Source organism: Tympanuchus pallidicinctus, unplaced genomic scaffold, assembly GCF_026119805.1.
Source record: "Tympanuchus pallidicinctus isolate F22 unplaced genomic scaffold, pur_lepc_1.0 scaffold1, whole genome shotgun sequence".
NCBI lineage: Eukaryota > Metazoa > Chordata > Aves > Galliformes > Phasianidae > Tympanuchus > Tympanuchus pallidicinctus.
The window spans coordinates 73,785,129-73,811,934 of NW_026294618.1; the positions used below are offsets into that span (position 1 = coordinate 73,785,129).

Below are 26,806 nucleotides of genomic sequence, written 5' to 3' on the forward strand. Positions count from 1 at the left end.
GGCCCAAATGAAGTTAGAGGAGTGAACTCTTTTTTGTTTTGTCTCATTTTAACACCAAGAAACTTCAATTTTTAAAAACTTTAGGACCTTAACATCCAGGATGTTGAAAAGCAGAAAAAATTAACCATTACATAAAACTCTGTTTTTCCATCTGTTTATTTTTGCGGAAAATCGATTTTACTTCTCAGTGAAATTTTTATGCAAGATTTATGCAAGAAGGGCCAAGATTTCAACCCCTGCTGGCTGCTGTTAGCACAAATTTGACTGCTGTTACTATGATATTATATCTAAAAGGAACTGGTGCTTAGAGAAAATAATAGTTTACTGGCCTCCTTCTTACTAAGTTTTTGAGATTTAAGTATCAAGTATGTGTTCTTGTATTGAATTCACCATGCCAGCACAAATAATCTCTTGACACATGACTGCAACCGCAAAACTCAATGCCAGCATCGTTCTATCAAATTTGAGTGCATTGACCACTTCCTTTCATTGTTTGAAAATCCTGAGTAGGAATGTAAAGAAGATATCTGTAGCACATGGCAGCACAGGAACGGATTGTCTGTCACACCAAACTGTTGGTTGACATGTTTTCCATCAGCTGCCTTAGCCTTTTGCTATTCTAATAAACAGTCCTACAGAGTGAAATCTTTGGTCTGCAACTAGTTCTGGCATTTCCTTGTCTAATATTAACATCAACAGTAAAGCAGCATTTATTGTCACTAGAGGTTCTTTTCTGTAATAAACAAACCAGACATGTGCAGTAACTTCTTGCTCTGAGGAGGTGCTCCTTTGCACCTTTGCCAATCCATTTCCTCCATCACCTACCTCTTTCCAAAAAGCAGGCCTCCTGGAGACTTCTGGCAGCAAGAAGCACTTGCATCTTTGCATCATTTTATAATGAAACAGCTAGGATAGAAGTGTTTTGTATGCACTTGTGTAAAAAGAATTAAGCAAGCTAACTGAGCAGGTTTGTGCTTATGGAGTGTCAGAGCTCTTGCTGAAGGTGCAGTTGCTGTCAGTGGCAGAGAATGGACTCTAATCCTCAAAACTGCAACAGTAGCTCCAGGGCTGATGTGCAACCACCATTTCAGGTTTTAGACTGAAAGTGTGCTGCCAAAGACTCCTTAGATTCAAACTCTGGGACCTAACCTTATAATGCTACTGATACACCCAGAACATATTTTAGTCTCTTCCTTCTTCTCAATTCCCTCCCATCCATTGTTAGTGTGCTCAAATATGAACAGTTAATGTAGACATTTAGTGTAATGTAAAATGTAAAGTGAATTGGTAATAATAAAAAAAATCTGAAATGCAGATATGTGGAGATATTACATCTGAAAACTTCTTTGGTGTATTGGAGTGGCAAGTGGTACATTACTAGATGGAGAGGAAATAATATTTTCAACTTATCTTACCAGACTGGAATCATTTGTGCTCACAGCAAGACTGTAAATGTAGGCCTGGAGCTGGAGGTCATGTTCAAGTCTATTGGGACCATCCAGGAAACAAAAATCACTGTTATTCTGACAATGTAGATGCAAACTCATACTATTTGCTTGGTAAAATTCACGTTTCCTTTCTTGATGCTTTAGGAAAGAGAGAAAACACATGTGGAGAGCAAGCTGTTTGAGGTTATATGGTAACTGTGGGCCAAATAAACATTTACCTTTTTCAGGTTGGGCATACTCTCAATAGTGAAATCAGAAACAGCTGATCTGACCTTTTAAAACCAATAGTATTATTTGCCCAGATTTCAAGATGCATATGAGTTGCCCATACATATCCTCACAGTTTCCTTGCTCTTTATTTTGTGAAGTCTGCAAGAAAAGATTTCAAAGACAACACTCCAATGGTTGTTTTGGAAAAGAAAGTCATGAGTAGTTCACTTGCTCACCACAGTCCTCCCACTTGGAATTCTTTTCCTGTTCACAAACCAGTCAGACCTTCAGATAGCAGTGCTCCCCACCTCGTGTAACAGTTTCACAGCAGTCAGGTATGAGGGCACCCCATGGGCAGAAGTGGGAGACTTTACACATCGAACTGTGCCTGTGGAAAACGGATCTGTAGCTTTTGTTCTTTAGCTCATGTCAGCTCCCAGTATTCCCAAACCACCCTCTGCTGTAGCTGTTAACATCAAGACAATCTCCCCAGGCTTTCTTGGGGACAAAGACTATTTATTAAAAAGTAGATTTTGCTGGATCATTTTCCACAGTTCAGTTTACCTTTTACCAATATCATATTTAAATGGTTTATATATTAGTTAAGGACAGTTGAGTCATTACTTCATCAGATTTTGGTTTCATCTGACCTGATAGTTTCCATTCCAAGACCCATATCTTTAGTATAATTCTGTCAAAATACCATCTTCTGAACATCAAAGCTTCAAAAGTTTTAAACTGCTATTGTCACTGACCTATATCCAATAGAAGGAACATATTTTTACTGCAGAGGAAAATGAATTTTTCATGCTTCTCATATATTATCTTTATTAAACATTCTGACAGATATGCATCCATTTATTGTATGAATAACCTATGGCTTAGTCTGCAAATGCTGACTGAAAGTTCACAAGAGCAGGCTTTTCTGTGAACTTTCTGTATCCATATGATCAGTCAGTGCAATGCTTGAGAATAATGCCTGCTTAGCAGTATTTTGCACTGCACCCCCCTGGCTATTCCAGGGAAGCTGGCTGTTCTACATCTGAGTATTTCATAATCTCCGAGCAGCTTGATTGGATCTTCATTTTCTTCTGAAATAGTGCAGGTGGTTCTGAGGAGAACACATAATGACAGTTACCTCCTACGTAAATCCTTAGTGGCTAACATACAAATCTCCACTACTGCTCAGTGCTAATAGAGGTTTCAGTTAAGCAGAGCCTATGGAAGCATTTTGTAGTCACTAGAAAAAAAGTGTTCTTTGTGCGTGCTGTAGTTCAGAGCTGTAAGGTCTTTATGAATGGTTACTCTCAAAGCGCTACAGAAGTTCCCATGTTCAAGGTGGTTCCTGGCTCCTCGGAAAAATGAATGTGAGGTTCCAGCCTGGGAGGAGAGAAATAAGTGAAAAAGGAGCATCCTTGGCCTAGGCAGGAGAGGTCTGCCTAGTGCAGCTCTGCAGCGGTCACCAGTGAGCGCAACGCTAGGTCAGAGGAAGGAACAAAGGTGAGCACTGACCCCAGTAAACATAATGAGCACCACTGAATGCAAAGTTTCAATCTGAATAACAGCTCCTCCAGCCTTATTTGTCAGAGGAAAGATTTTCGGACTACTATGTGGTCACATAATCACATAACTTAGGACACAGAACATCCTTGAATGAGATCCAATTTAAACTTGAGTACATCTTTTAGATTAAAAAAGCAACAACAACATCTATTCTCGGTTTAAAAATTATGAATGAAAGAAAAGCCACAATATCTTATTGCTGTCCATGCCAGTAGATGCATATATCACTGGAGTAGCTGCTTCCTCCTGTAAAATTGTCCCACTCTTGCCACCAGATCTTTTTTATATCTTTGCTTGCTAGATGGGAAGAGCATTAATCCTGAAGTAAACACTTACCGTCCATGATTGGTCACTCTTTAACCTTTAAGCTCAGAGGACTGGGTACTCAAAGCTACTAGAAGGTCCTTTCCAGTCGTTTAGCTGCTCTAAGACTGTTGTCTTTCAGAAGGACTTTAGGAGTGCCTGAAGCAAATGGGATGCTTCAGAGCTCAACATATGTGTCAAAGAAAAAAGACTTCCCTGACAAAAATTCATATCCCCAGGAATCACAGCAGTTTTGGACTAGCTTTTCTCCTTCGTGTTCAACTGATGATCTGGACACGAGTCTACACATTGTGTTTCAAGTTCCCATGGAGAGTGCTCCTGCCAGCCTATACTCAGCGTTCCTCTATGTCCAAGCTCATCTTTGTCAGCAGTAGAAATGACTTGTTCATTCAGCTGCCATCAAATGACCACGCTTCACGTTTTTTCTGCTTGAGATCCTTTTATCTTCATTATGTACGATAACCCTAATCTTTGTTATATTTGCCAATGTTTTAAGTGACGGTTTTATTCTCTTGCCACTCCTTAGTAATTAGTAATAGTAAAGTAGCACCATATTTTTGCAGAGTACTACCAGACATAAGCTGTTCCCTGCTGAAATGCTCCACTGCAGAAACAGTAGTTTGTAACACTATTATTGTGTCTGGCTTCATATTCCTGAAGTCACAAGTTATTATTCACTTAATGTCTAAGACACTAAACAGAGTTAACTGCACTGCATTTTCACATCAGAGATATCTCTCCATAGTGATGCAAGGAAGTTTGGCAAACAAAAATCATTTTCTCTATGTCTGTTGCGCTTTTCACTGAGAGTAACAAAGCCATTCATTAATTAATCAGCTTCATTTACTAATTGAAATAATATATCCTCTGTGTACTATCTGAAATAATGATTATACATAGATAAAGCCGCAACAAAGACAAATAAAAAGTTTCATGAGAATTAAATGATAGAACTCAAAGAGGATCCTGAGAGAACAATGGAAACAAGTCTCTGTTGCCTTGTTTTACTCACAAAGGTAGATTTTTTTTTTCTGTCTGACAATGGTTCACACTCAGTCTCTCCAGGCTAACCAACAGTATCTTGAGCTGCATCAAAAGAGGAATGGCCAGCAGGGACAGGAAGGTGATTGTCCCCCTCTACTCTGCCCTCGTGAGGCTCCATCTGGAGCACTGTATCCAAGCCTGGAGGCCCCAGCACAGGAGGGATGCAGAGCTGTTGGAGTGGGTCCAGAGGGGGGCAACCAAGATGATCAGAGGGGTGGAGCACCTTTCCTGTGAAGAAAGGTTAAGATAGTTGGGCTTGTTTAGCTTGGAGAAAAAGAAGTTTCCAGGGAGAGAACATTGTGTACATCCAGTACTTGAAGAGAGCTCACAAGAAGGAGGGGGATCAACTTTCTACATGATTTGATAGTGACAGGACAAGGGGGAATGGCTTTAAACTAAAACAGGGGAGAATTAGGTTAGATGTTAAGAGGAAATTTTTTCCTCAGAGGATGGTGAGAACCTGGCATTGCTGCGCAGAGAAGCTGTGGGCGCTCCATCCCTGGATGCGCTCAAGGCCAGGTTGGATGGGGCCCTGGGTAGCCTGAGCTGGTGGGGGACAGCCCTGCTCATGGAAGGAGGCTGGAACTGAGTGATTTTTAAGGTCCCATCCAACCCAAACCATTCTGTGATAAAGTTCTGTGGTTTATCCTATGCTTTCTTTTTTTCTTTTACACATTCTGTGTGTCTCTTGATATGTCACATAGGTCTCCATCAAACAATTTTCATCAGTCTCCCATATATCATCTAGAAAAAAAATCTCATGGCTGCTCTGCCACATGAATTTCTGCAAAAATAACCAGCTACAAATAACCAGGGATGCATATTTTCCATGATTCATGCTGCAGATTCTGCCATAGACTGAGGAGCTGTTGCACAGAATCTAGCCTTCACACGAAAAAATGTTACCAGCCCTTATGATGGTGAGGGAAGCCTTCCAAAACAGGAACTGAACATGAATCAGGTCAGGATGACTCAGATTGTTTTTGTGATTCTGCAGAGAGACAATCTGAGATAATAGCTGGGTTGTGTGAACTATTGCTATAATTTATTGCCATAAAAATTCAAAATACAATGACTTACATTCGTATTACTGTTATGAGTTAGATTTTTACTTTTACTATGTATTCCTAGATCCTTTGTGTGAATGGACACACAGAATATATCTATAAAAAGTCCTCTGTATGGTTCTTAGGCAAAATGTGGAGTTTCACCCTTACAAACAGCAGTGCCCTGTTAGTGAGTCGAATAAGTACATTTTGCTATGAAGACAGTACTGTATGTACTGAAGTACTGTCACAGCAGGACTGAGTTACAGAGATAGATAGCCAGACTGAAGACACTGAAGAATTCATAAGACGATTATTACGTGTTGAAGCTGGGAGCTTATGATAGAAAAACATTCCCTTTCCAGATGGTGAAAAAAAAAATCATGGGAAAAAGAAGGCCAAGCCATTGGTTAAATATCTAAATTAGATTTCTGCTGCTTTTAATATGAGGAAAGAAATAAACCCAGGCAATTTCTATTTCACAGAATAAAATTACCACCTGGTTGCTGCAGCCAGTGTAGCGTAGGCAGCACAGAGTACAGTACAAGGACATCTACAATTTTTGTGTGCTGTACAGGCAGGTTAAGTAATTGGTTTTAATTTAAATAACCAGAACTTATGATTAAAGGTGCGAAAAATTCTTCTTTAGTGCTGCATTCCATCTTTGCCAGAAAGCTGTTCTCAATCAAAACTATATTTATCCATTATTTACCAGTTTAGTCAACTGAGGACAAGCTGTACTGAAAATATTTTTTTAAATCAGCTAGCCAGCCAGCAATAGGAATAAGGAAAGGAAAGAAAGAAACAAAAACAAAACAGAAAGACAAAACACATCTAGAATTCCAGGGAAAGCCTTTCTGTTGACTTTACTAGGGTTTGGCTGAGAGTTGAAGTTAGCAGATGAGAATGATGGACGTTAAAATACGTGAGAGAGACTAGGGACTTTGAATAACAAGGAGGGAAAGGGAAGGAAGAAGCTTGCAAGGTAAAGAGAAAACTGCAAACAAATAAAAGAAAAATGGGAAAGCAAATCAGAAGATATGCAAACACTGACAATAATGGATGTAAGGGTTTTTTCAGGTTTTTTTTTTTTTTTTTTTTTTTTTTTTTGGGGGGGGGGGGGGTAGATTTTCCTGAGTGGGTTCTGGAGTCACAGGGTAGGTTTATTACGGCCAGGAAATTAGAAGAGCTGCAAAACTCAGAGAAAGACTATTCACATATGAAATGTTGGGAATATCACATCTAGGTAGTATTAAGTGGAAATATTTATCTTCTCATTGTAAATTACCATTAGTTTGGAAATGATTGGGGAGTTTTTGTTATGAAAGTTACACTTGGGGACCTCCCACTGTGAGAATATTTTAATTTGCACTTTCTACCCTGACAAAATGATTTTAGTACTGCAATGGATTTTATGAGTGCACAAAATATATATTAATGATGACAATGAAATGAGAAACTCTGGTCTGGTAGATGCACCTCCAGGAAGCCTTACATTAAGGAAGGACAGAATCTGAGTTTTAGTAAGAAAAAAATCCCAACATGTTAAGAAACGTGACTGTAATTCTATGACTAGCAAATAGTTCAAAAATGAGCCCTTGTTGGAAGAGTAAACATGAAAGGCATATTTTGTCTTTTTAATCCATTACAGAGACAGACACATCTTCTAAAGAACAAAATGCAAGTCTTTCTAAACTATGGAATCTTCACTGGAGAAAAAACACATGATCTGAACCACACCAAGCCTGGGAACGTAACAACCAACTTGCTGGGAGTGCACCTTTGCCCAAATGATTCTTAATGATCCAAAGAGTCTGTCAAAAAGAAAAAGAAAAAGAAGCTCTTCCAGTTTATTTTCTTATTTAAATAAATAAATAAAATAAAAGATCCAGGGTTTTTCTGCCATTGTGAAAAACATCAGCATTCACTGAGCACAAACACAAGACATTTTTCTTCAGTAAAAACTTAAATACAGTCAGCGTACAAACAGATGGATAGTTGACAGAAGCTGCTTGCTTTTTTTCTCCCATGCTTTTCTGGTTGGTAAGACTTTAATTTCCTTACAATGTTTCTGATTCAGCTTCCAGTGCAGAGAATGGTTTCCATTTTTATTTTGTCAAACTTAGGTAATTACAGCTTTCTCTGTGGACGTGGGGAAGGACCTGGTAGTCTTTACAACCACATTATAAATGATGGATGCACATGCTGCTGATATTCCAACTAGATGAACACAGGCTGCTAAACTTCACATTAAAAGACATTTTTACCCTTATCTTACAGCCATGAACTGGGAGAGATGATCCATCACCACAAACATCTTCTGCATAGCCCAGGTCACAGCCATCACCTTCTTTCAGTGCATCAAGATACTGGTGTCCTTGTGAGCTGCAGCATCTCCTCACCTTTTGGTCCATGCAGGCTCTGTAGACTGTTTGCCTCTGTTGTGGAATGCTGCCTCTGAGGCCACTACACACTTCCAACACAGTTATCTGGCTTGGGCTTCTGCTCCATGCAGATGGGCACCATGATTTGATATCCCAGGTGAGAAGGATATTGCTCTTTTCAATTTCTATGTAGGTACAATGTGATTCTTAGTACAAAGTCAAAGAACAATCTTGCCAGTTTTCCAAATCCTTGGGGAATGCAGAAAGGAGAGCATGACTGACAAAAGTCACCTCTGATGAGAGACGAACTGTCACAAAATTGTTTCTCTTCCTAGCATGCATCTCAGTTTGCTAGCTTGCTTCATCAGTAGCTCCCAAGTGGTAAAAGACCGTATAGGATTACACAAAAAAAGTTACGTAAAGAGCCTTGCTAGGAAGGAAAAAGAGTATTTGGCAGCAGTCTCCCACATCGTAGTGCTCCAAGAACATCAGCTCTGTCACTAAATGGTCTGCAGGAATCACAGCAGCTTCCAAAAATCCAGCATTTCCCTGGAAGCGATCAGGTCTTCCTTCTTCCATCATCAGCTGACAGGTTTTGAGCCAGCATAAATTACTAGTAACACTAGTATTACTGGTATGGTCATTGCATCATCTAGATGGGAAAAGGCTTCAGGATAATCAAATTTGAGCACCAAGCTGACCTTCTTAAACCATCGCTAAACCATGCCCATTACTGGGAGCAGTAGTAGCAGTGATAGCGGCAATACTACTACTAATGCTTGCTCTGTCAGTGCTCCTCATAGGAGGCTTTGAAGACCAGTTTTCCAGCAGCGCTGTGCCAGTCGCACACACAGCAGGCAGCAGCAAAGCACATCTGTTTCAAAGAACGTGCTGTCTGCAGCAGGCACTCCCATGCTCATGTACACAAAGGCACCAGCAGAATTGCTGTAGGACACTGTGGGGTGGGAGATCTGTTCCTACCGTGGCCAAGGACAGAGCTGTGCTGCCTGTGCTGTAGCAGTAAGCCACATGCAGCCTGCATCCTGCTGCTCTGTACATGCAGCACCACACGGCTACACTCATTCACCAGCACAACCATCAGCCCTTCTGCTCCCTGGGAAGCCAGCACTGCTTCAAGCTGTGTGAAATCCACAACCAGACCCCTTGTTTTTGGTTCCTTTGCCTGCCCAGCCACATCACCAGACTCTCTGTTTTACCAAACGTTACAGACAGGAGTGAAGTCTTCGGGTACTTTGGGAACGTCCTCCTGCCTGCTGCCCCACCTCATAATGTGACCCCCCACTTCGAGTGCAGCCCTTTGAGTTATCCTTCATTTGTTTGTTGGTGTGTTCCCTTAGATCTGCAGATCGCTTTGATTATTTGCACATCTGGAAGTTGTCACACGCTTTTTCTGACCGTGACCATCTGAAATATTATCCGGCAGGACTTGAGGGAAACACAGTAAAGAAACAAAAACATCCTACTCATAACAACATGTGGCAGAAATTACTAAGTGACACCATCTCAAAGGGGAGTGCCATATATCCAAGCAAAGATAAGCTTAACTCCATTCCCTAAAGCTTTACAATTGCTTTACGTAGCACCTGGTCCAGACATAAAAGATATTACATATAAGTACTTATTTTTCATTAAGCATCATATAATGAAAGTTATCTGCCTGTTATAAGGGCTGGGGTGAAACAAAGCCATTCCTTCCATCCTGTAAGTTTCAGAGGGGAAGACCATCTTCCCACTGCGTGATTTTCCATAGAAAAGCCTCCCTGATAAACAGTTCAGAAGACTCCGGGGTGTACAGCCCGATGATCCCACACAGCCCCCGGGGTAAAGCTACAATTCTGCGTGCAAAAAAAACAACGTTGGATGGACACGGCTGAAGTAACAGAGGCTGTTTTTCAGCAATCCCAACACACGGACAGCATGGGGAAGAGGGCAAAGGCAGCCTGATGTCGGTGCCCGATAAACCCATGTATTCGCACACAACGTATCAGCACACGCCTTATCCCGAGGCCCCGCTCCTGCCCCGCGGCTCCGGGTGGGGGCGCCGTCCCACGCCACAGCGCCACCGCGCGGTGAGCGCCACCGCCTGCAGGGCCGCGTGCCCCCGCGAGGTGTCAGCAGCCGCCCAGGCCGGGCTGGAGAGCGACAGGGCCGCTCTGGCAGGGCCGTAGCGAGAGCTCGGTGAAATGAAAGGGGCTTTCTGTGTCTTCTTTCCGTCAGCAGCAGTTCTCAGCGAGGCTTAACCAGAAGGAAAATCCAAACGGAAAGAAAGGGGAAAAGATCACTTCAGAACAATTTGGGAAGGGGAGGAAGTAAATAACAACGAAAGAATCAAGCAAACAAGCAAACCAAAAACAAACAAGCCCCTGTTTCCTCCCCCCTTCCACCCCCCCCCAAAAAAAGTCAAACACCCCCACGCTTTTACAGCACCAAACTGTTTGCTTTGCTATGGTAAAGAAAATTGTTTTGACTGACGCTGCGTCCTTTGGTTTTGATTTTATGCTCTATTTAGATTTCTTAGATGACAGACTGTAATGGATACAAAAAATGTTCCATCCAATGCACATAAAAAATTTGTATTTTAAACCATTACACAAATCCAAGTGAGTGCTACTGCTCTGATTATACTTTTATCCTGAGCAGAATTAAAACCTTGGCTGTATTGTGGCAGATGGGTGCTGATACACTGACAGCGCTGGTGCTGCCATGTCAGTACCAATAAACAAAGAGCTGCAGAGCCCAGGGGAAAGCTGCTTCAAGAAGCCAGCACTGAATGGCACTGAGGACAGATGCTGAGTGCTGCAGGCAGTGTTTCTCTGACTGAGTAGGAACTTGCAGGCAGACACAGAACCGCAGTGCCTCAGGAAGGGGGGGGCACAGAGCTCCATCTTGGCACAGGTGCTGTCAGGGCTAAGAAAGGGACACAATAGCAACTTTATAAGTCATTGCCACATCAGGAACTTAGCCATTTTTCTTCTTCCTTCTTTTCTTTTACACAATGCAAACTTTCTTTAGATGAAAAGTAAATATGGTGGGCTCAGCACGGTTTGGAGAACACACAGATCAAGCTCCTCTGGTGCCTGACCTCAGCCTTTTATTTCTCTGTGTTGAGCAATATCAGCAAGTGTGTGCATTCCACATGTCCCTCTCTTCTGCTGCTTCCCCTAGAGACTTACTGGGACACACAGAGCAGGGGCTGCAGCCACCCAGAGCCACTTGCAGGGGGCAGAAGTTGTTGGCTGTAACAATGGTACCAGGGCCACTACTGCAGAGGTTATTTCTGTGCTCTGTTTATTCCTCCTTTCTTGTTCTATTCGTTCCTCTGGGTCTCTTGGCCTTCAAACCTTTGTTTTTTCTTTTCTAGGGTTCATGAAAAGATATAGAGTGATCAAAGTTGCTCTGCCCCATCTGTGTCATTGGTGGAAAGAGACTTCAAAAGCTTCCAAGAGACATGTGCACACCCCACACAGGAGGTGGGATGGGCAGGAGGGAGAGGAATCATCAAAAACATCTTTCAGAAGTAAAAAAAAAACAAACCACTTATTGTACCACATTGGCAACATAGGTACCCACTGAGCAAAAGTTGATTGCACTTTAAGTCAGCCCTGGCAGGTTTCACATCTCCAAGTGCAGTGGAGATCTGCTGAGAGGATGGGGCAGGAGGAGACAGTGGAAGATGCCACCAGAGGCACTGGAAGATCAGCAGATACTCAGCTCTCCTTGTAGACAGGAACCCCAAGGTGCAGTTTCAATGTGGAAGTGAGATGAAAGTAGGTAGTAGGGGTTAATTAGTTTGTCATTAGTTCCAGTCTGATCTGACCAACAGATATTTTAGAAATAATCAGAAAAAAAAAAAATCAGAACTTTAAAAAATTTATATATATATATTTTTTCTCCAAGTAAGATGCCTAAGTGTCAATAGTAGACAAATACAAAAAAAAACAAAAACAAAAACAAAACAAAAAAAAAACAAAAAAAAAAACGTATCAGTCTGTATGACAGGAATTGCGCTGTGAAGAAGCTCTTTAGAACAAAATGAAAGTCTGACAGCATGCGTTCCCATTACAAAAGGCAAAAAAATATAAACATAGAAATCAAAATCCCTCCTGCCCACACATGCACTAAGTAGGAGCACAACTGCAGTGACTGCCCCAGGTCTGGGTTTTGGAACAGGAAAGGATGAGGAAAAAAAATGAGAAGAGAGTCAAGAGAGGAGATCTAGCCAGAGACCTAGCAATGCCAGTTAAGTGATTCAGGTGGGGTGGAAAAAGAAAAGGACCAACCTTAACAATTACAAATGCATCCCTAAAACTGTCTTGCTAGAAACCAGTTTCATCATTAAGTAAACATTAACTGTCTAATTATTTTCACTGTATATTCAACAGTTGACTGATAGTGTCACCTTTTAAAACACCAGAACATTGTTTTGGAAGAAAAGGGTATCTATTGATGAAACTAGAGACTTACATTCCTTCCTTCAAAAAGCCACTTGTACAACATGGGCTTCCATACACCAGCTCATTAGTAGATCAATATTTAGAAACACTTACTAATCTTGAGCTTTAAACTCCCTTTCTGTCTCTTTCCTTGTTAAGAGACCCAGGTGTTCTGTATTACCCTGTGGACCCTCCCACCCCTCTGTTACTTGGAGGGAAATCCAAGCTCCCAATTACTCTAAATCACAAATGCCTGCAGTTGGTCCTGCACCTCCACCACATCCAGAGTAACACAACTAGACTTCTTTTTGTTTATACCTGATCACTGCTTCCAAGCTAAGGAATATCCAGCTCCCTCCTACCTCCTTTCAGGTCCACATCAGGGCTTGCTCATTGGGCTTCCCTAGGACAACACCCTAGGCCCTTCCACCTCCCACACCTGTTATCTGTTTGGGCCCTGTAGGCACCACATCTTCTCTAGTTCAGTCATATATGTCATTTAAATGCTGCTTACCAATGTTAGCCAAGTTTAATTGGGAGGGAAAGAAGACAAGGCCAGACAGTCCATAGCTCCATTACTGTTTCAGTGGAATCATGCTCGATATAAGTATAGGAGTCCCAATGAGGTGTGGGTTTCTGCCTTTATGGAGAGATCTGGAGGGCATTTTCAGCAAAGAAGGTGTCATCACTAACAGCCATCCTCTAAAGTGGCGAGTTTGGGGCAGCCACTGGCTGGAGCGCTGGCTGGAGGAAGAGTGGAGAGTTGGTGGGAGCAGAATGGGAAGGTCATTATGTGATATTATGTGAGGTATTACGTGAATCAGCCCTTGCACCAATTGCTAACCATCCTTTTCTTTAATGTTTTCTCCTTATTTTCTTGCAATTTCTTTCAAGTCCAAGAAACATAAAGCAGAGGAGGGAAGTGCAAAGAGCATTTGTGGTCACTGTGAAGGAGAAGAACCACAGGAGACTGAGAATCCTAAAAAGTTGTTATCTGGGAGGAGGGGAAGAGAAGAAAGAGAATCTAAAAGAACAGATGAGCCATATAAAAAGAACAGAACATAAAAATAGATGAACTCAAATAAATGTCATAGACCTCAGATTATGCATTCAATAAAAAGGTGGAAAAGCAAGTTATATTAAAAATGCCATTGCTGTGCATCTTTCAAAAAGGAAAGGAGGAAGGGAGTAAAGAGGTGGATAGAAAAGTTACATGAATAATGAAAGGCTTCATTCACATGACATAGCAGAAGCAGCAGCCACAGGGTTAATAGCAAGGGTGGTAAACAGCATTTGTTTTCAAAAAGTGACATCAACCTAATGAGAAATTACAAAATCAATTAAAAAAAAAAAAAAAAAAAAAAAAAGAGACAAGGTGAATGCATCAGAGTATATTTTGTGAGGAGAGAATATGTATAATAAAAATTGTGCAAATGCCACTAACAAGGTAACATTTACAATTGTGTCTGAATATTATTTGATATTTATTACCCATGTTTACCCTTGTAAATAATTTTTGCAGGTTCTCGGAGTCTATTGTCATGGCAATTTCTCTTAATGATCTGTATATACAGATCCCTTATGTCACTATCATTCATGTTTAAGCATTAAGAAGTTCAAACAGTCGATTCCTCACTCCCACTCATGCAAATAAATACCAGCAGGAAAAAGGAATACAAGTATTGAACAGGTTAAATTAAAAAAAAAAAAAAAAAAAGTGACCTTGGTAAAAGAAAAACTAGTCTGAAAAACTAGGATGCTACTCAACGAACAACTGAAGACATCTCACTGACCCAGGAATTAATGCCTTACACACCAATGTGAACAACACCTATGTGTTACCACAAAGGACTGGCAAATCACAGTGCCTCATAAGCCAACACAGTTCAGCAGCCACTACCTATTGCAACGGGGGCAAGCTCTGCCACTTTGTGTATAGGCAGACACACAACTGGCACAACATGAACAACAGTCCTCCTCCTTAGAGCCAGGGCAGGAACACTGTGGTGCTGTCCTCCATAAAAGATCTATAACATCTCCAGTCTGGAGGAGGGCAAAGGAATCAACCCACATCGGTAAGGATGTATCTCCTTGGATACACCAAAAGAGGCTGCAGCATTGCAGTGGCCATTTTAAGCAATAACAGAGGGGACATTTTATTACAGTCAATGCAGCAGCTTCATCAAAAACTAAAGGGATAAACTGAAGCAAAGAAGATTTTATTGGGCTTCTTCAGCATATCTTCAACTCAAAGGAGACAAAAGCATTAATCTGTTTATCTTAGTCAGATCAAAAAGCAAATTAGAACTATTTAGCAACACACTTAAATGAATCATGGACATAGAACATGTTCAAATAAACTGTTGGCAATTTCCTTTGAACATCTTCAGATTAAAACCTTATTTTAGAAAGGTCCCTGTAGCTATTAAATTCCCTTTAGCAAAATTTCTATGTTTTATGCACTTAAGTTAGTAGTTCAGTGGTATTGGTTCTATGCATGACATCTCTAGCTAGAAAGCAAATTAAAAATATGGTAATTTTTAAGTCTAAATTCAAACAGCTGCTAATAACTTGGCATAAAGATAAATAAATGGTAGAGCCACAAAAAATCACTGACGATTCCCAACTGTTAGTTAAATAAAACAGCCTTCTCTCACTTCAGTCATCTGCTTTGGCTTTCATTCATATTTTTAATAAGTAAATATTCTAAATGCATTCCTGCAGTTCTCATTTTCTGGAACTGTTTTTTGCTCTCCTATTTGTTATTTGTTGAAGAACTACTTGGCATTTATGCCTTACGATTTCAAATAATATTAGGGGTGCAGTTTGAACAAAGCAATTCCGTATATTTGGTATTAAGAGCTTTCTTTCAGAAGAAAAATGTCTGAAGGAGCAGCCGCAGCTGGTGCCATTGGATGGTTTCTGCTGGCAGCCCTGCCTGGCGCTGGCATCTCAACAGTGGCATGCTGCCTCTCCAGCACCCAACTGCTCTGTGCATGAGTTCTCCTCCCTCATCAGTTCCATTCTGGTCACTGCAATTAATTTTCATTTCTTTCTTTTGTCTTCACTTTCAGCTCATTAATTTTTGGCCAGTCTCCATGGCTCTTTCAGCTCCGCATTTTGCTCCTTCTCTCTTCCCTCTTTAAGGCCTTTTCCTACCTTTTTTGGTCTTGTAGGTTCAAGGAGCAACTTTTAATGGCATCTTACACAAGGTCTGATGACTGTTCTGCTGTTCTCAGGACAAGTGGTTCCTTTAAAGAAAAGCAGGATGCTTCAAGCCTCCTGGGAGGTGCCAGGAGGTGCTGACTGCTGACTCTCCCCTGGAGGCAAAGAGCACAGCCCCTTCCCATTGGGTTTCTCCCTTGGTTCTTATTTTTGCTCAACAGATTTGTGACCTCACTGGACTTCCTAATGGATACACTACTGTGTAACCAAAGCAATACTTCATCTGTTCGATGCTTGCTGCAGTAAGAACAAATAAGCCTTATCCTGGGTTAATCCTAATTTATGGAAGTGGATTTTCATAATGTTTTGAAAAAAAACAACTGTTTTTTCTCAGCGGGGATGTAAAAGGACATTGTGCCTACGAGGAGTTCCCATTCCCACTGTGGCAGCACTGACAGATGACAGTGATCAGTGGAGGGATGAAGAGATCTCAAATAAACCCTTTAAAAATCAACTGGCTGCAGAGCAGGTTTTGTTTGGTTTTCTTTTTCAGCCAAATTCAATCACAGGTAATAGTGGAGTTACATCACTGGATACACAGGCTCAAATGAAACCTTGATAGAGCTCCCTGACTACTTTGAAGTCCTTACTTTAATGCATACTTTTACCTTGTAGTCATTGTGTTAATTCCTGTGCAAATACAGGAAAAGACTGCCATTCAATATAAGCTTCATATCTACTGGGACAAAAGAAGAACTAGAATGAAATGGGTCTAGGGATACAAATAATCCATGTATTTGTCCAAACAATGTTGCAAAATGTTTTGAGAAGAAATAAAAATAATAATTTCCTTATGGTAAGTTGCATGAAATATTTAATGCGTGAATCTGAAATGTTAATTATTTGATGGGAGTGATTCTTCAAAGCAGACATTGGTATCTAATTAGTTAAATCCTAAGGAAAAGCAGGCAGTATACCAGCTGATGCAATCGGTGGCAGCAGGAGTTGGGAAATAAATATCTCCATTTGGCACTGAAAAGTGAAACAGAGCTCAAATTTCTGTGGATATCCTGGCCCTAAGTTCATGCCTCAGAGCTCTCATTTCTGCAGTAAAGGAAAATTAAATCTCAGAGTTTAAGATCTGGGGTTCAGTGTGACTATTTATTAGAATTCATCTAGCCTCCTAGACTGTGAATATTTTGACTTGACCTAGATGGAGCTCTTGATAAAATCAAGCTCTCATGGGCATTACCAGTGTTCTGTGATAAAACTCAGCTTGGAAGCATTGTGCTGACAGAAACTGCAACACTTTAACGCAGTGATTATTATCCTAGTTAGAAACCAGAAACACCACAGCATGTGAAAACAAAGAACAACAACAACAAAAAAAAACGAATTCCCTTCCCTTCCCCAGATCTCAACCAAGCAAAAACCAGGGGAGAAGCCATTCATGGTGATGAACAATGTGTTTGTTCCTGGGTTTATTGAGGCCATTTCTCTGGGGATGCTGCAGTCAGGGTTATGGCAGCTCAGCTCCCTTCTGCCCACAGCAGCCCTGTCCCAGCGGCAGTAACGCAGGTAGGCATCTGGTGCTGAATGAGATGACTCCAGCACTAATCTATTCAAATGTAATGCTGGATTGTGTCTACGGCCAGCTTGTTTTGTGTCAGGAATGGGGGGGCGGGGGGAAAGATGACATTTTTAGGTTTAGCAGTCCCTCTGGAACAAGATCTCTGTTTATCAATATCACACAAAAGTGAGTACAACAGATGGTACCGGCTCTGGCTGTCCTGAGCCAATCCTGTGCATGGCTAAAAAGGCTCTTTCAGTACATTTGTCCTACACACCATATAATGCCCCGGAGCTATTTGTCATTTGCCTTAGTTCACACCACTGCTTTTCTACTTGGAGATTCTGCCACTATCTTTACATCATCTATTACGCAAAAATGCTGCTTCTCTTCTGAGATATTACATCTCTAGCTCCATTTAGCAGCAGAAGGCTCTATATCCATTGTCTCATGGACGATGTCTGCAAGCTCCTATGAACCTATAAGTAGATCTCTTACATGAATATCACTATTAGACACACATACAACAGTGCACTTGAACTGAGCCCCTGAGTTAAAATTGCAGTTTTCTTCATTTACAGCCCAAGGTTTGAGCTCAAGTCTCAGCACTTCCAAACCACCATCTCTTCAACTTAAAATGTTGCACTGTGGCACACATGACAGCAAGGAGAAAGAAATGGTGTCATATTTAGCAAAAGCATACTCATGTTCTCAGCCAGACTTGATCACGTCCATTCCTAAGAAAATGCAGTTTAGTTGATCTGCTCTTGGACAGCAACTGAATCGTTGAGCAAACTGTGTAGACTGCACCATTACAGACTTGATCTAGCATGAAGAAAAGTTTGCTTATGTGATGATGAGCAAGCTGGAAAGGTCTCCCTGCTGCTAGCTTGCTAAAAAGAAAATGAAGAGTAAATGATTATCAATAAAGTGTGTTTGGTTAGGTGTCACTCAGAGAAAGAAAATGCCATTTCATGTCACTTTTTAGAAAGCACAAGGCATGTAACTTTTGGGAATGGCTTTGCTCTGGACTAATCTTCAGATTCAGTATTAAAATCTCAAACTTCCCAAAGGAAAGAGACTCTGCATATTTTAATGAAAGATAAAACAACAATATAAACATACACAAATTTACAGAGGAAGGATCAACTTTAATACATCTGGAATAAAAGGTGTTCTTTTTTAAATATGGTATAAAAATAAATGCAAGAAACATTAACAGAGAATATACAGACAACAGACAAAGACACAGGTTTTCTTTCTCAATGTGAATACATCAGTGAAATGAAACCTTCTGTGCTAATTTATTGTGCAATAAATGTGATGCCATATGTATATTTATTAATATATGCATTTTTTACATTTCTTCCAGTTTTTGATTGACGTATTTTTTTAATAAACTGTGCCTAGCAGAAGCTTTTTTTTCACTGTACTTGAGCTTGCAGAAAATAAAAAGACACAGATCCAGCTTGATATGAAGGAGGAAGTGAGCAGACAGTTTTCGAAATGGAGGCATCGAAAGGCTAGAGAGTCCCTCGGAGTCTGTAATGCCTTAGTATACACAAAAGAAAACAAGTCAGGTCCTTGCTCATGCAACATCTTGTTCTACTGTCCTCTGATTCAGGCAATCAGTGAGCTACAAAGTATGTATAATGATTTGAGTCTGCTTCCATGCTACAAGGTGATCCTTTTAGTAGGACTGCACTAGACTGGTTAACCTCTTTGATGTGAGCGATTTCCCCTGAGGAAAAGATAAAAACAAAAAACAAAAACAGAAAACAGAGGCATGATCACTGCAAACCTGTTCATCAGCAACCACTCAGTGTTGCCACATCACTGTCAAATATCTAAGGGCACCAACTGGAGTCTGTCAAATCCTAAACCACAGGAAGCCCTTACACTTGCACGCCTGCACTGCCAGCCAGCCATTCTGTTTCAGAGTGTTTACAGCAAATTCAAAGGCCAGTTTTGAATGAAATTGGGTTTGGCTGTTAAGAAACTACTGCTGTGACAGCTTTGCTGTTGGTCACTCCCAGAACTACTTGAAGGTGGCCACCAGAAGTGAGGGTGCCTCATGCTACAGCAATGATGTGCACACTGTAGTAGCTCCATCACAGATTGCAGAAAGCTACTTTACAGTTGAAGTAAAAAAGTAAGAGGCAGATTGCATACAGGAAGGAAAGCGGCTTTTCCATGAACTTTGCAATAGGCTTGCTGATACTTCATTTACTATTTATAAGGAGTATTGGTCAGGTATGTTACATGGGACTGCCTAAAATTGCTTAGAAGGTGTTTGGATTTTCACATTGTCTTTTTCCTCATCAGTCCTCCTGTTGCAGAGATGTTGTTTCAGTTTCTCAGGAGGTTCTGTCCCACAAGAGTTAGCTGTACAGTGCAGAGAGGATAGTGTAGGTATGTTGTGATGGCATATTTCAGGCAGATCTGAGCTTTAGCTGAGCCAGACAAAAGCCACAAAACCACACAAAATGTCAGTTAGCTCTCCTCAGGCCATCCTGCTGTGGCACCAATTCAGCAGAGGCAGAGCTGGCACAGCAAGCTTACAGCACTTCTCAATACACCACAGGGATATCCTGATAATATAGATCATAAAAAATAAAATAGTAAAGGGCTCTATCTAACTTGTCAGTTAAAGGATATTTAATATTAACATCTATTGTTCGTTTTAAAATCAAACTGACTTCAAGGAAACTACACTAAGAATTACTGCAACTGTGAAGAGAGGTGACCTGCAGTAAATGGTAAATAAACTTATTCTGCTTTATCAGTGAGCTGTAAAGTAATCTGTTGTGCCGTGGAATTACACAATTTAATATCTGTTTTCCTTACCAATTAATTTTATGCTCAAAGAGATATGCAAGTTGGTTTTGAACATTTGCTTAAATGCAATATACCAGAATAGATCTTGACAAAAAGAATAGCCATTTTACTCTTTGTGCTCTGAAATAAATGTCATACAGATGAGGGTGAATTTTCCCCCTACAGTATAATATTGAAGGGAAATAATGATCTGTAATGTTGGATTAGATTCCTCATCTCTGAAGTTCACCATATTGCCTGACAATAACAGCACTTGCTTCTAAAAAAAAGACAGCATGTCTCCTTCTAGGCATGGTTTCCTCCCTTTATCTAGCTTTAACTCTATGAATTTCTACCTACATTAATTTCAATTTTTTTGCATTAGTTTAGCTTTAGATTATGTTCTCCCACAATGTAATAATTAAGCTGTTTAAACCACTAAGCTAAACACTTTTTAGATAAGCAAAATGTCTCCACAGCTATGTGGCATTGGACTACTACAATTTAAGACGGTAGCCCAAATTTGTTATGTGATTTTAGAGGTGGTGCAGGGTTGTCAGCCTTGTACATAAGCGAAGAAAATATTCAGCATATGCTGATCTTTCCATCTTATGAAGATTTTTGTCTGTGAATCTGTGAATTAATTTTGTCTTCTTATTTGCAGCAGCTGATTCTTTAGGAGTTGTAATTCCATGGAATTTGAGATGAACCATTCTGGCATCTGTGGAATGAACTGTGATATTATATAAAGTAGGAATTTTTGATCTAAGTGCAGGCAAAAAACCTATTCATTAATTAGTTGATCTGACTTGATAATCTTATTCTATGTATTAATTGAATTTTTCCCTATAGATGCATTAAGATGTCATGAAAATTTTGTTGTTATTTGGCATCACTTCCCCAGATACTGCTCACCACAGTAAGCTGAAAGACTTTGGGTAGTTTTTCTCCTAAGTTAAGGATTTCTCCGGATGTCTTATTCACCCCCTTCCTTCCCCAGGGTTGAATCTATTTCTTTCAGGTACAATGCTAATTACTGTTCCTTAAGCCAATTTTTCAATTTGGTCACCTACAACAAACGGGCAAGTTCTAATAGGTGTGGCATACAACTAATCACACATAGGAAATTGTTTGCTGTGCTAGTAAGATTAAAGAACATTTGAAAACAAATTCAGAAGTACTAGATTTTCATCTGAAGAATGAAAAGAAGATCTTTAATATTTTTGTTGTATTCTTGCCATCAACATGTAGGAGTATAGGGCCAAATTCTAAACAAGGAAAGGATTTTGGTCTTTTAGGAACAATTTGGACATATGAATTGAAACAATTTAACAATTTTATTATAACACACCAGCCAAATGAAGCTTTATGCATATATGCAAATGACCTTTAAAGACCCCTTCCAACTCTAAGGATTCTATTATTCTGTGATTCTGTATCTCAACAAGGGAGTCGGAGTACAAGCAGGCAGCAGAACAACTGGAGTCAATTACATTGATGAAAACCAAATAACTGACCTCAGCGTTCTCTCACCTACCTTAATATATTAACTTTTTAAATGCAGAGTTGTCCTTCCAATTGTACTTTTAGAGAGCTTGAGGAGAAAATTACAAAAGTATGTGCAGATTTATGAACACAAGCATGCTGACTGACCTATTCATGTAGCTGGACACCAACAACTCAATCTGGCAAGTAAGTCAGCAACAACTTCAATTCATATGTGACTTATAAGAGATCAATGTGAAATTTATATAGGGAACAGAGTTGAAAAATATGAAGGTTAAAAGATTAGTTTTCAAATTCTTATCCTTTCTGCTAAGCAACCTCAGTCACTCCTTTTTCAAGTTTCTTTATTGTCTTTAGGACTTATATTTCCAGTTCATAGAAATGGAAAGGGGAACACCACATATCCAATAGGGAGAATGCCATGCACCCTACTGGGAGCAAAATGACACAAAATGAGGACTGGCCCTCCTTGCTCTCACTATTCCTGATCTGCTTGTGTGTGGCAAACATGCTGAATGCCAGCAGCTTGGCCAGCATCAGCAGGCAAAGTTCCCAGGTGATATCCCTGGTGCCACTCGCAGTGCTGAGATAAACAGCCCTTGGCAGGAGCGCATCTGGAGAGGCACAGGAACAGAAACAGTAAGTCTCTGGTCAGTATTTAGCCAGCCCTTGCTCCTCTAAGGCAGGCAAATGGATTTAGCATTGCTCAGGGGGTCAGGATTTTGCTTTGATTTTCATCCAGTTGTGCCAGTGTATTTCTCTTTCAGGAAGGTGGTGAAGTGGAGGATGTTAGCATTTACTGAGTTTAGGGGACAAGTTCTCACCACTACCTTCAGTGGTTGCATGTGCAGGAAAATCCACTTGCCTGTAGTGGGGATTTGCAGTCCTCTCCTAATTTTACACTGCAGCTGTTCCTTTCCTGGAGCAGTTCATAGACAAAAAGGAGTGTCTGAGCAATTGCATAGTCTTGGTTTGGCTTGTTCCAAACTGGATGATAATTCCTCTTTCTCCTTCCCAAGTAATCTGCATATTCTGATGAGCTGCTCTAATTCCTGCTTAACCTGCAGGCTCTTTCCAGATGGGATAGTTTTAACTTGAAAAACCATCGGAAGGATGGGGTAGAATCTAAGATTTTCTAAGGAGCCAATGCATTTGACAAACAGTTCATTTCGTTATCACTTTGTACTTCTCAGTCTTCCAGTAGCTTAGGACACAGGCAAATATTTGTCAGCTGGGAAATGGCAGTCACTGGCCTAATATCTGAATGGGAGTGCTCTATTTCCTAATGGAGACAGACCCAGCTGTGCCAGTACCACACAGCAGCCCCTCCACCCCAGCACAAAGCAAGGCAGCTCAGCTCATCATTGCAGAACTGGGCAAAGAGGCCAACCTTCACTGGCATCTCCCAGGGATTCTCCTTTTGATTTTTCTCACTAAGCTGGGCAATCGTTCCTCAAAAACAACCTAACACTGGATTTATGGACTAATTATTAGTCCAAACTCAAAATTTCAATTATTATAATATATATATATTTTTTTCATTAAGCCATCTCTTTCCTAAAAAAGAGAAGGCTCACTTCTATGAAAGTTTATTGTTTCTAGGGTTTGGGTTTTGAGTTGTTTGTTTGTGGTTTGTTTTGTTTTTTTTTTTCTTTTTTTTTTTTTGTATTTTTCAAAGCTTTGGAGAAAAAAATTATTGGCTAATGGGAAATTAATATCTGCATTTCTCAGTAAAGGTGCAGTTCTTAGTATGGCAACATCAGTTTAAACATCTATAAAGTCTATACCCGACTGAAAAGAAAAGAGGAAGCTATTTTAAAGAGTTTTAATTACCACCTCTAGACCATAATTCGCAATTTTTCATATTAAGTTACACTGGACAGTGGATTGTGAAAATGTGCTGTGTTGCATGGCCTTCATATTTCTTATCTCATGCATTAAATAGTCTAATTTTACTGGTTTGGAGAGGAAAATCCTTAGAGGAAACTGGTAAGCAAGTTCTAAGCTAAGTGGAAGCAGATAGCTCTAAGTGGAAAGAGCATGGGTAATGTAAGACATAGTAGTTTTAAACCCAGTGTCATTAAATGGGGTTCTTGCTTATGAGGCTATGAGTGAAGACTGTTATCATTTGATGACTCTGGTTTAAGAAATGGACTGAGTTAGCTCAGTTTTGTACTGACTGTTTTCATAAAACACCACAAACTTGCAAAAAGCCCATTTTTTCACCTCGACAGTTAAGCAGCAACAGATAAAACTCTGACACTGGCGGTGGCATCTGAAGCTGTCACACCCACATGCAGTGATGGAGCATCTCCCCAGGGGGGTTCTGAGGAAAAGAGTGCACCTTACTGCCCTGTTAACTGGTCTCCTGCCAAGACAGGAAAATTTGCATGTAGTGGAAAAGAAATGAGCCTACTGTGCTGTAAATGAAATGCTTTGTTCTGGGTTTCCGGACCACTGAGCACAGCTAAACACAGGCAGGTGTTCACAAAGGTGTGTTGCTCAGAGACTACCAGTCTGCTACTGTCACAGTTCCTGATGGGAAGGAGAAATTAAAGTCTTCCTTAAAGGACCTCTTTTCTCCCATCAGTGTTATCAGTGCACCTTCCTTCACTTGTGGGTTTTGTTTTGTTTTTTTTTTCCTGTGCTGTGTAGATGTTATTACTTGAGGTAGTTTCCTAACTTTTTATTTAGGACAAAATATTACACACAGCAAATACAAGTTTGCTATTACTTTACCTATATTGTATCTTATATAAACATGTTTCTGACACTGTTCACGCTGGTGCAGACTGCCAAAAGCATTAGCAACTGCGCTGTATAATTTACAGAGCAAGCTAAATAACTAGTGCTTTTAGTTGTGCATATAGGGCGTTCATAAAGTGCACTGAATTACTGAAAGCTTTCTGAAAAGGAAACTCATCTCAAAGAAATGCAAAGCTAAGACTAGTTTTTATGTGTGGATAGATTCACTTCTGTTTTTTCCCACCAAACTAAAATAATGGGTGATTATCTTAGGTGACTTCAATTTAATTTTCTGATTAATACCGAGAGATAGCATGTAGAAAGTTTTAAAACTTTCTTGCTTAGCAAATGCTTTCTGTTGCAAGTATAACCCACTTCCAATTACTGCTCACAAAAGGTTCAGAAATCTCTTATAGTCTCAGCTTAACAAATCAGGTTATGAATCACAAGGTCATCCTCTCATGTTCAGTCCCTATATACAACTGGTTGTTTTTTTTTAACATTTCAAATAAAAATACTGAGGTCTAATTTAGTTCAATGCAAAGCCACTATGGTGTAATTGAGAAAAATAATGGTGGAAATGAGTCTAAATTTTCTAAATTGTCAGAAGATAAGTGAAAATACAATTTTCTTCTTTATAAATCATTCAGAGATATTTGGCTAAGCTGTAGAAGACCTGTTTCACATCTGTTTTCTGTATTAATCAGAAGAGCAGGTCTTTTACCACAGTCTGTCCCTTCACAGTAGAACAAGTTAATCAGTAGGATATTCTGAGAAACACTTGCCTCATCCCTGCATGTTAGAACCAGTGTACCAAATCACATAATTACACATTATAAACTCATCATAACTGAGAACAAGAATGGAAGAATAAGAATCCCTGGTGGCAAGGGGTCCTGGGTCTGTGGGGGATTAAAAACTCAGATCTCTCACAGAAAAATGTTTATACTTGAGAACCCTGATATTCTGGAGAAGTTTGCAACCTTCCGAGCTGCTCATCTCATCAGGAATGTATGCTTAGAAGTGATATTTTTTACTTTTGCAGCTGACCTAACTTGACAGATTCCACCCAAATTCATAGGGCAGTACTTTGAGAAAAAGCAAATGCACAGTATTTACATTATAGCTTACACCATGAGAAAAGAATCACCCTCTTCTAATGAAGTACTAATGCTTCATATTCAGAAATCCTCACTCCCCTTGTTCTAGCTCACAGCTTTGTTATTGGGCCTGCCTTACATCTCCAACATCCTGCTGATCTCATCTCATCTGCCTGAAATTAGCCGCTGAATGTTGGGCATGCCAGCAGGGCACTATGCTGCTCCAGTGCTGGTGTACAGGGCTGATGCTTTATCAGAGAATAACTTTAATGCCTCCCAGTCTGTGTTCACTTTTACACTTTTTTGTATTGTTTTCCTTGCACCTGCTTGGAGCTTGCTATTTCTCTCCTTACAGCCACTTGTTTACATACTTTTTATCATAACCAATTCCTGATCAGCTGGCTACTTAAACACCCAGCCTATATACTGTAGTTTGCCAGGCACTGTGATGAGCAAAATCTTGCCTCTCAGGAGTCCCAGATGTACTGTCTGCGCTCTCTCTCATTAACCCAGGCTCGTTTATTACTGTGGAACTTCCTGTTAAACATCTCCATGGAAGAAAGTAGAATCGTTACGTATAATGTTGTCACATATAACGTTGTATAGATCAACCTGTTCAGACAACACACAAATCACACTGCAACATGCTATGGCAACACCACCATGCAAAAAATAGGGGTTTTTGTTTCAAACATTGAGATAGTTTCCTTTGTGGCTGTTTATTTACTTTTTAGTCTTACTGACTTTGTCCCATTGAATTCAAATTTGATCCTGATTGCAGTGGATTCAAAGCATATTACAGGAAGCCTTTACCTATAAGAAAGTAGTCAAAGGATTACAGTTTTGTTTCAACATGTGAGATATTCCTGCAACCTCACAGAACTTTGCACTTTCACTGTATTTGTTTCTTGTTCTGATTACTGGAACATATATGCAATTTAAATACTCGAGGAAACACTCTTAAGCCTCGTTATACGGGAGGCAGTTTCTGAGAACTGCTTCTCCTTCCCTAGTAACTAAAAACAAAAACCATAATCTTTGCTGAAAGCTCTCAGATTTGTCATTTCAATGCACACAGCTCCACTAATCAGGTCACAGAAAAAGCCACAGATGCACACACACACAGCAGCATCAACTGCACAATTCAACAGACAATGCAGACAAACTTGAGTAGAATCCAAGATCTTTCTACCTCTTTTCATAACAGGTTAGTGCTCGCCCTCAGTGTTGGTGTACAGTTTTTATGGCATGGGAAAATAGGGATGTTTCTGCCCTACAAAAATAAATGCGTTGAATGCTTTAGTTGGAACTTTCACAAAGTTTAAAAAAAAATCCAAAGAAACCGGAAAAGTAAAAAGAATCCCACATTTCAAGCAATCAGTGGATCTTTTGGCTGGTGGCAAGATAATGCCCACAGCAAATTTACCAGC

General features: G+C 40.2%; 1 protein-coding gene across 7 annotated transcripts in view; it reads right to left on the reverse strand.

Annotated features, from left to right (window-relative positions):
• Window positions 1-2,138: 2,138 nt before the first annotated feature.
• Window positions 2,139-26,806, reverse strand: part of RGS7 (regulator of G protein signaling 7) — a 231,725-nt gene continuing 207,057 nt past the window's right edge. The window contains exons 17-18 of one of the 7 annotated variants that reach the window (XM_052701809.1): window positions 26,569-26,649; window positions 18,641-18,759 (exon numbers count right to left, since the gene is read on the reverse strand). In XM_052701809.1, the coding sequence (XP_052557769.1) occupies window positions 26,575-26,649 (75 nt within the window). In that variant the 3' untranslated portion in view covers window positions 18,641-18,759; window positions 26,569-26,574. Of the gene's footprint in view, window positions 3,039-11,932; window positions 19,594-26,568; window positions 26,650-26,806 lie in introns of those variants that run through there. The other 6 variants (XM_052701806.1, XM_052701807.1, XM_052701782.1 and 3 more) reach the window with 6 other exon arrangements.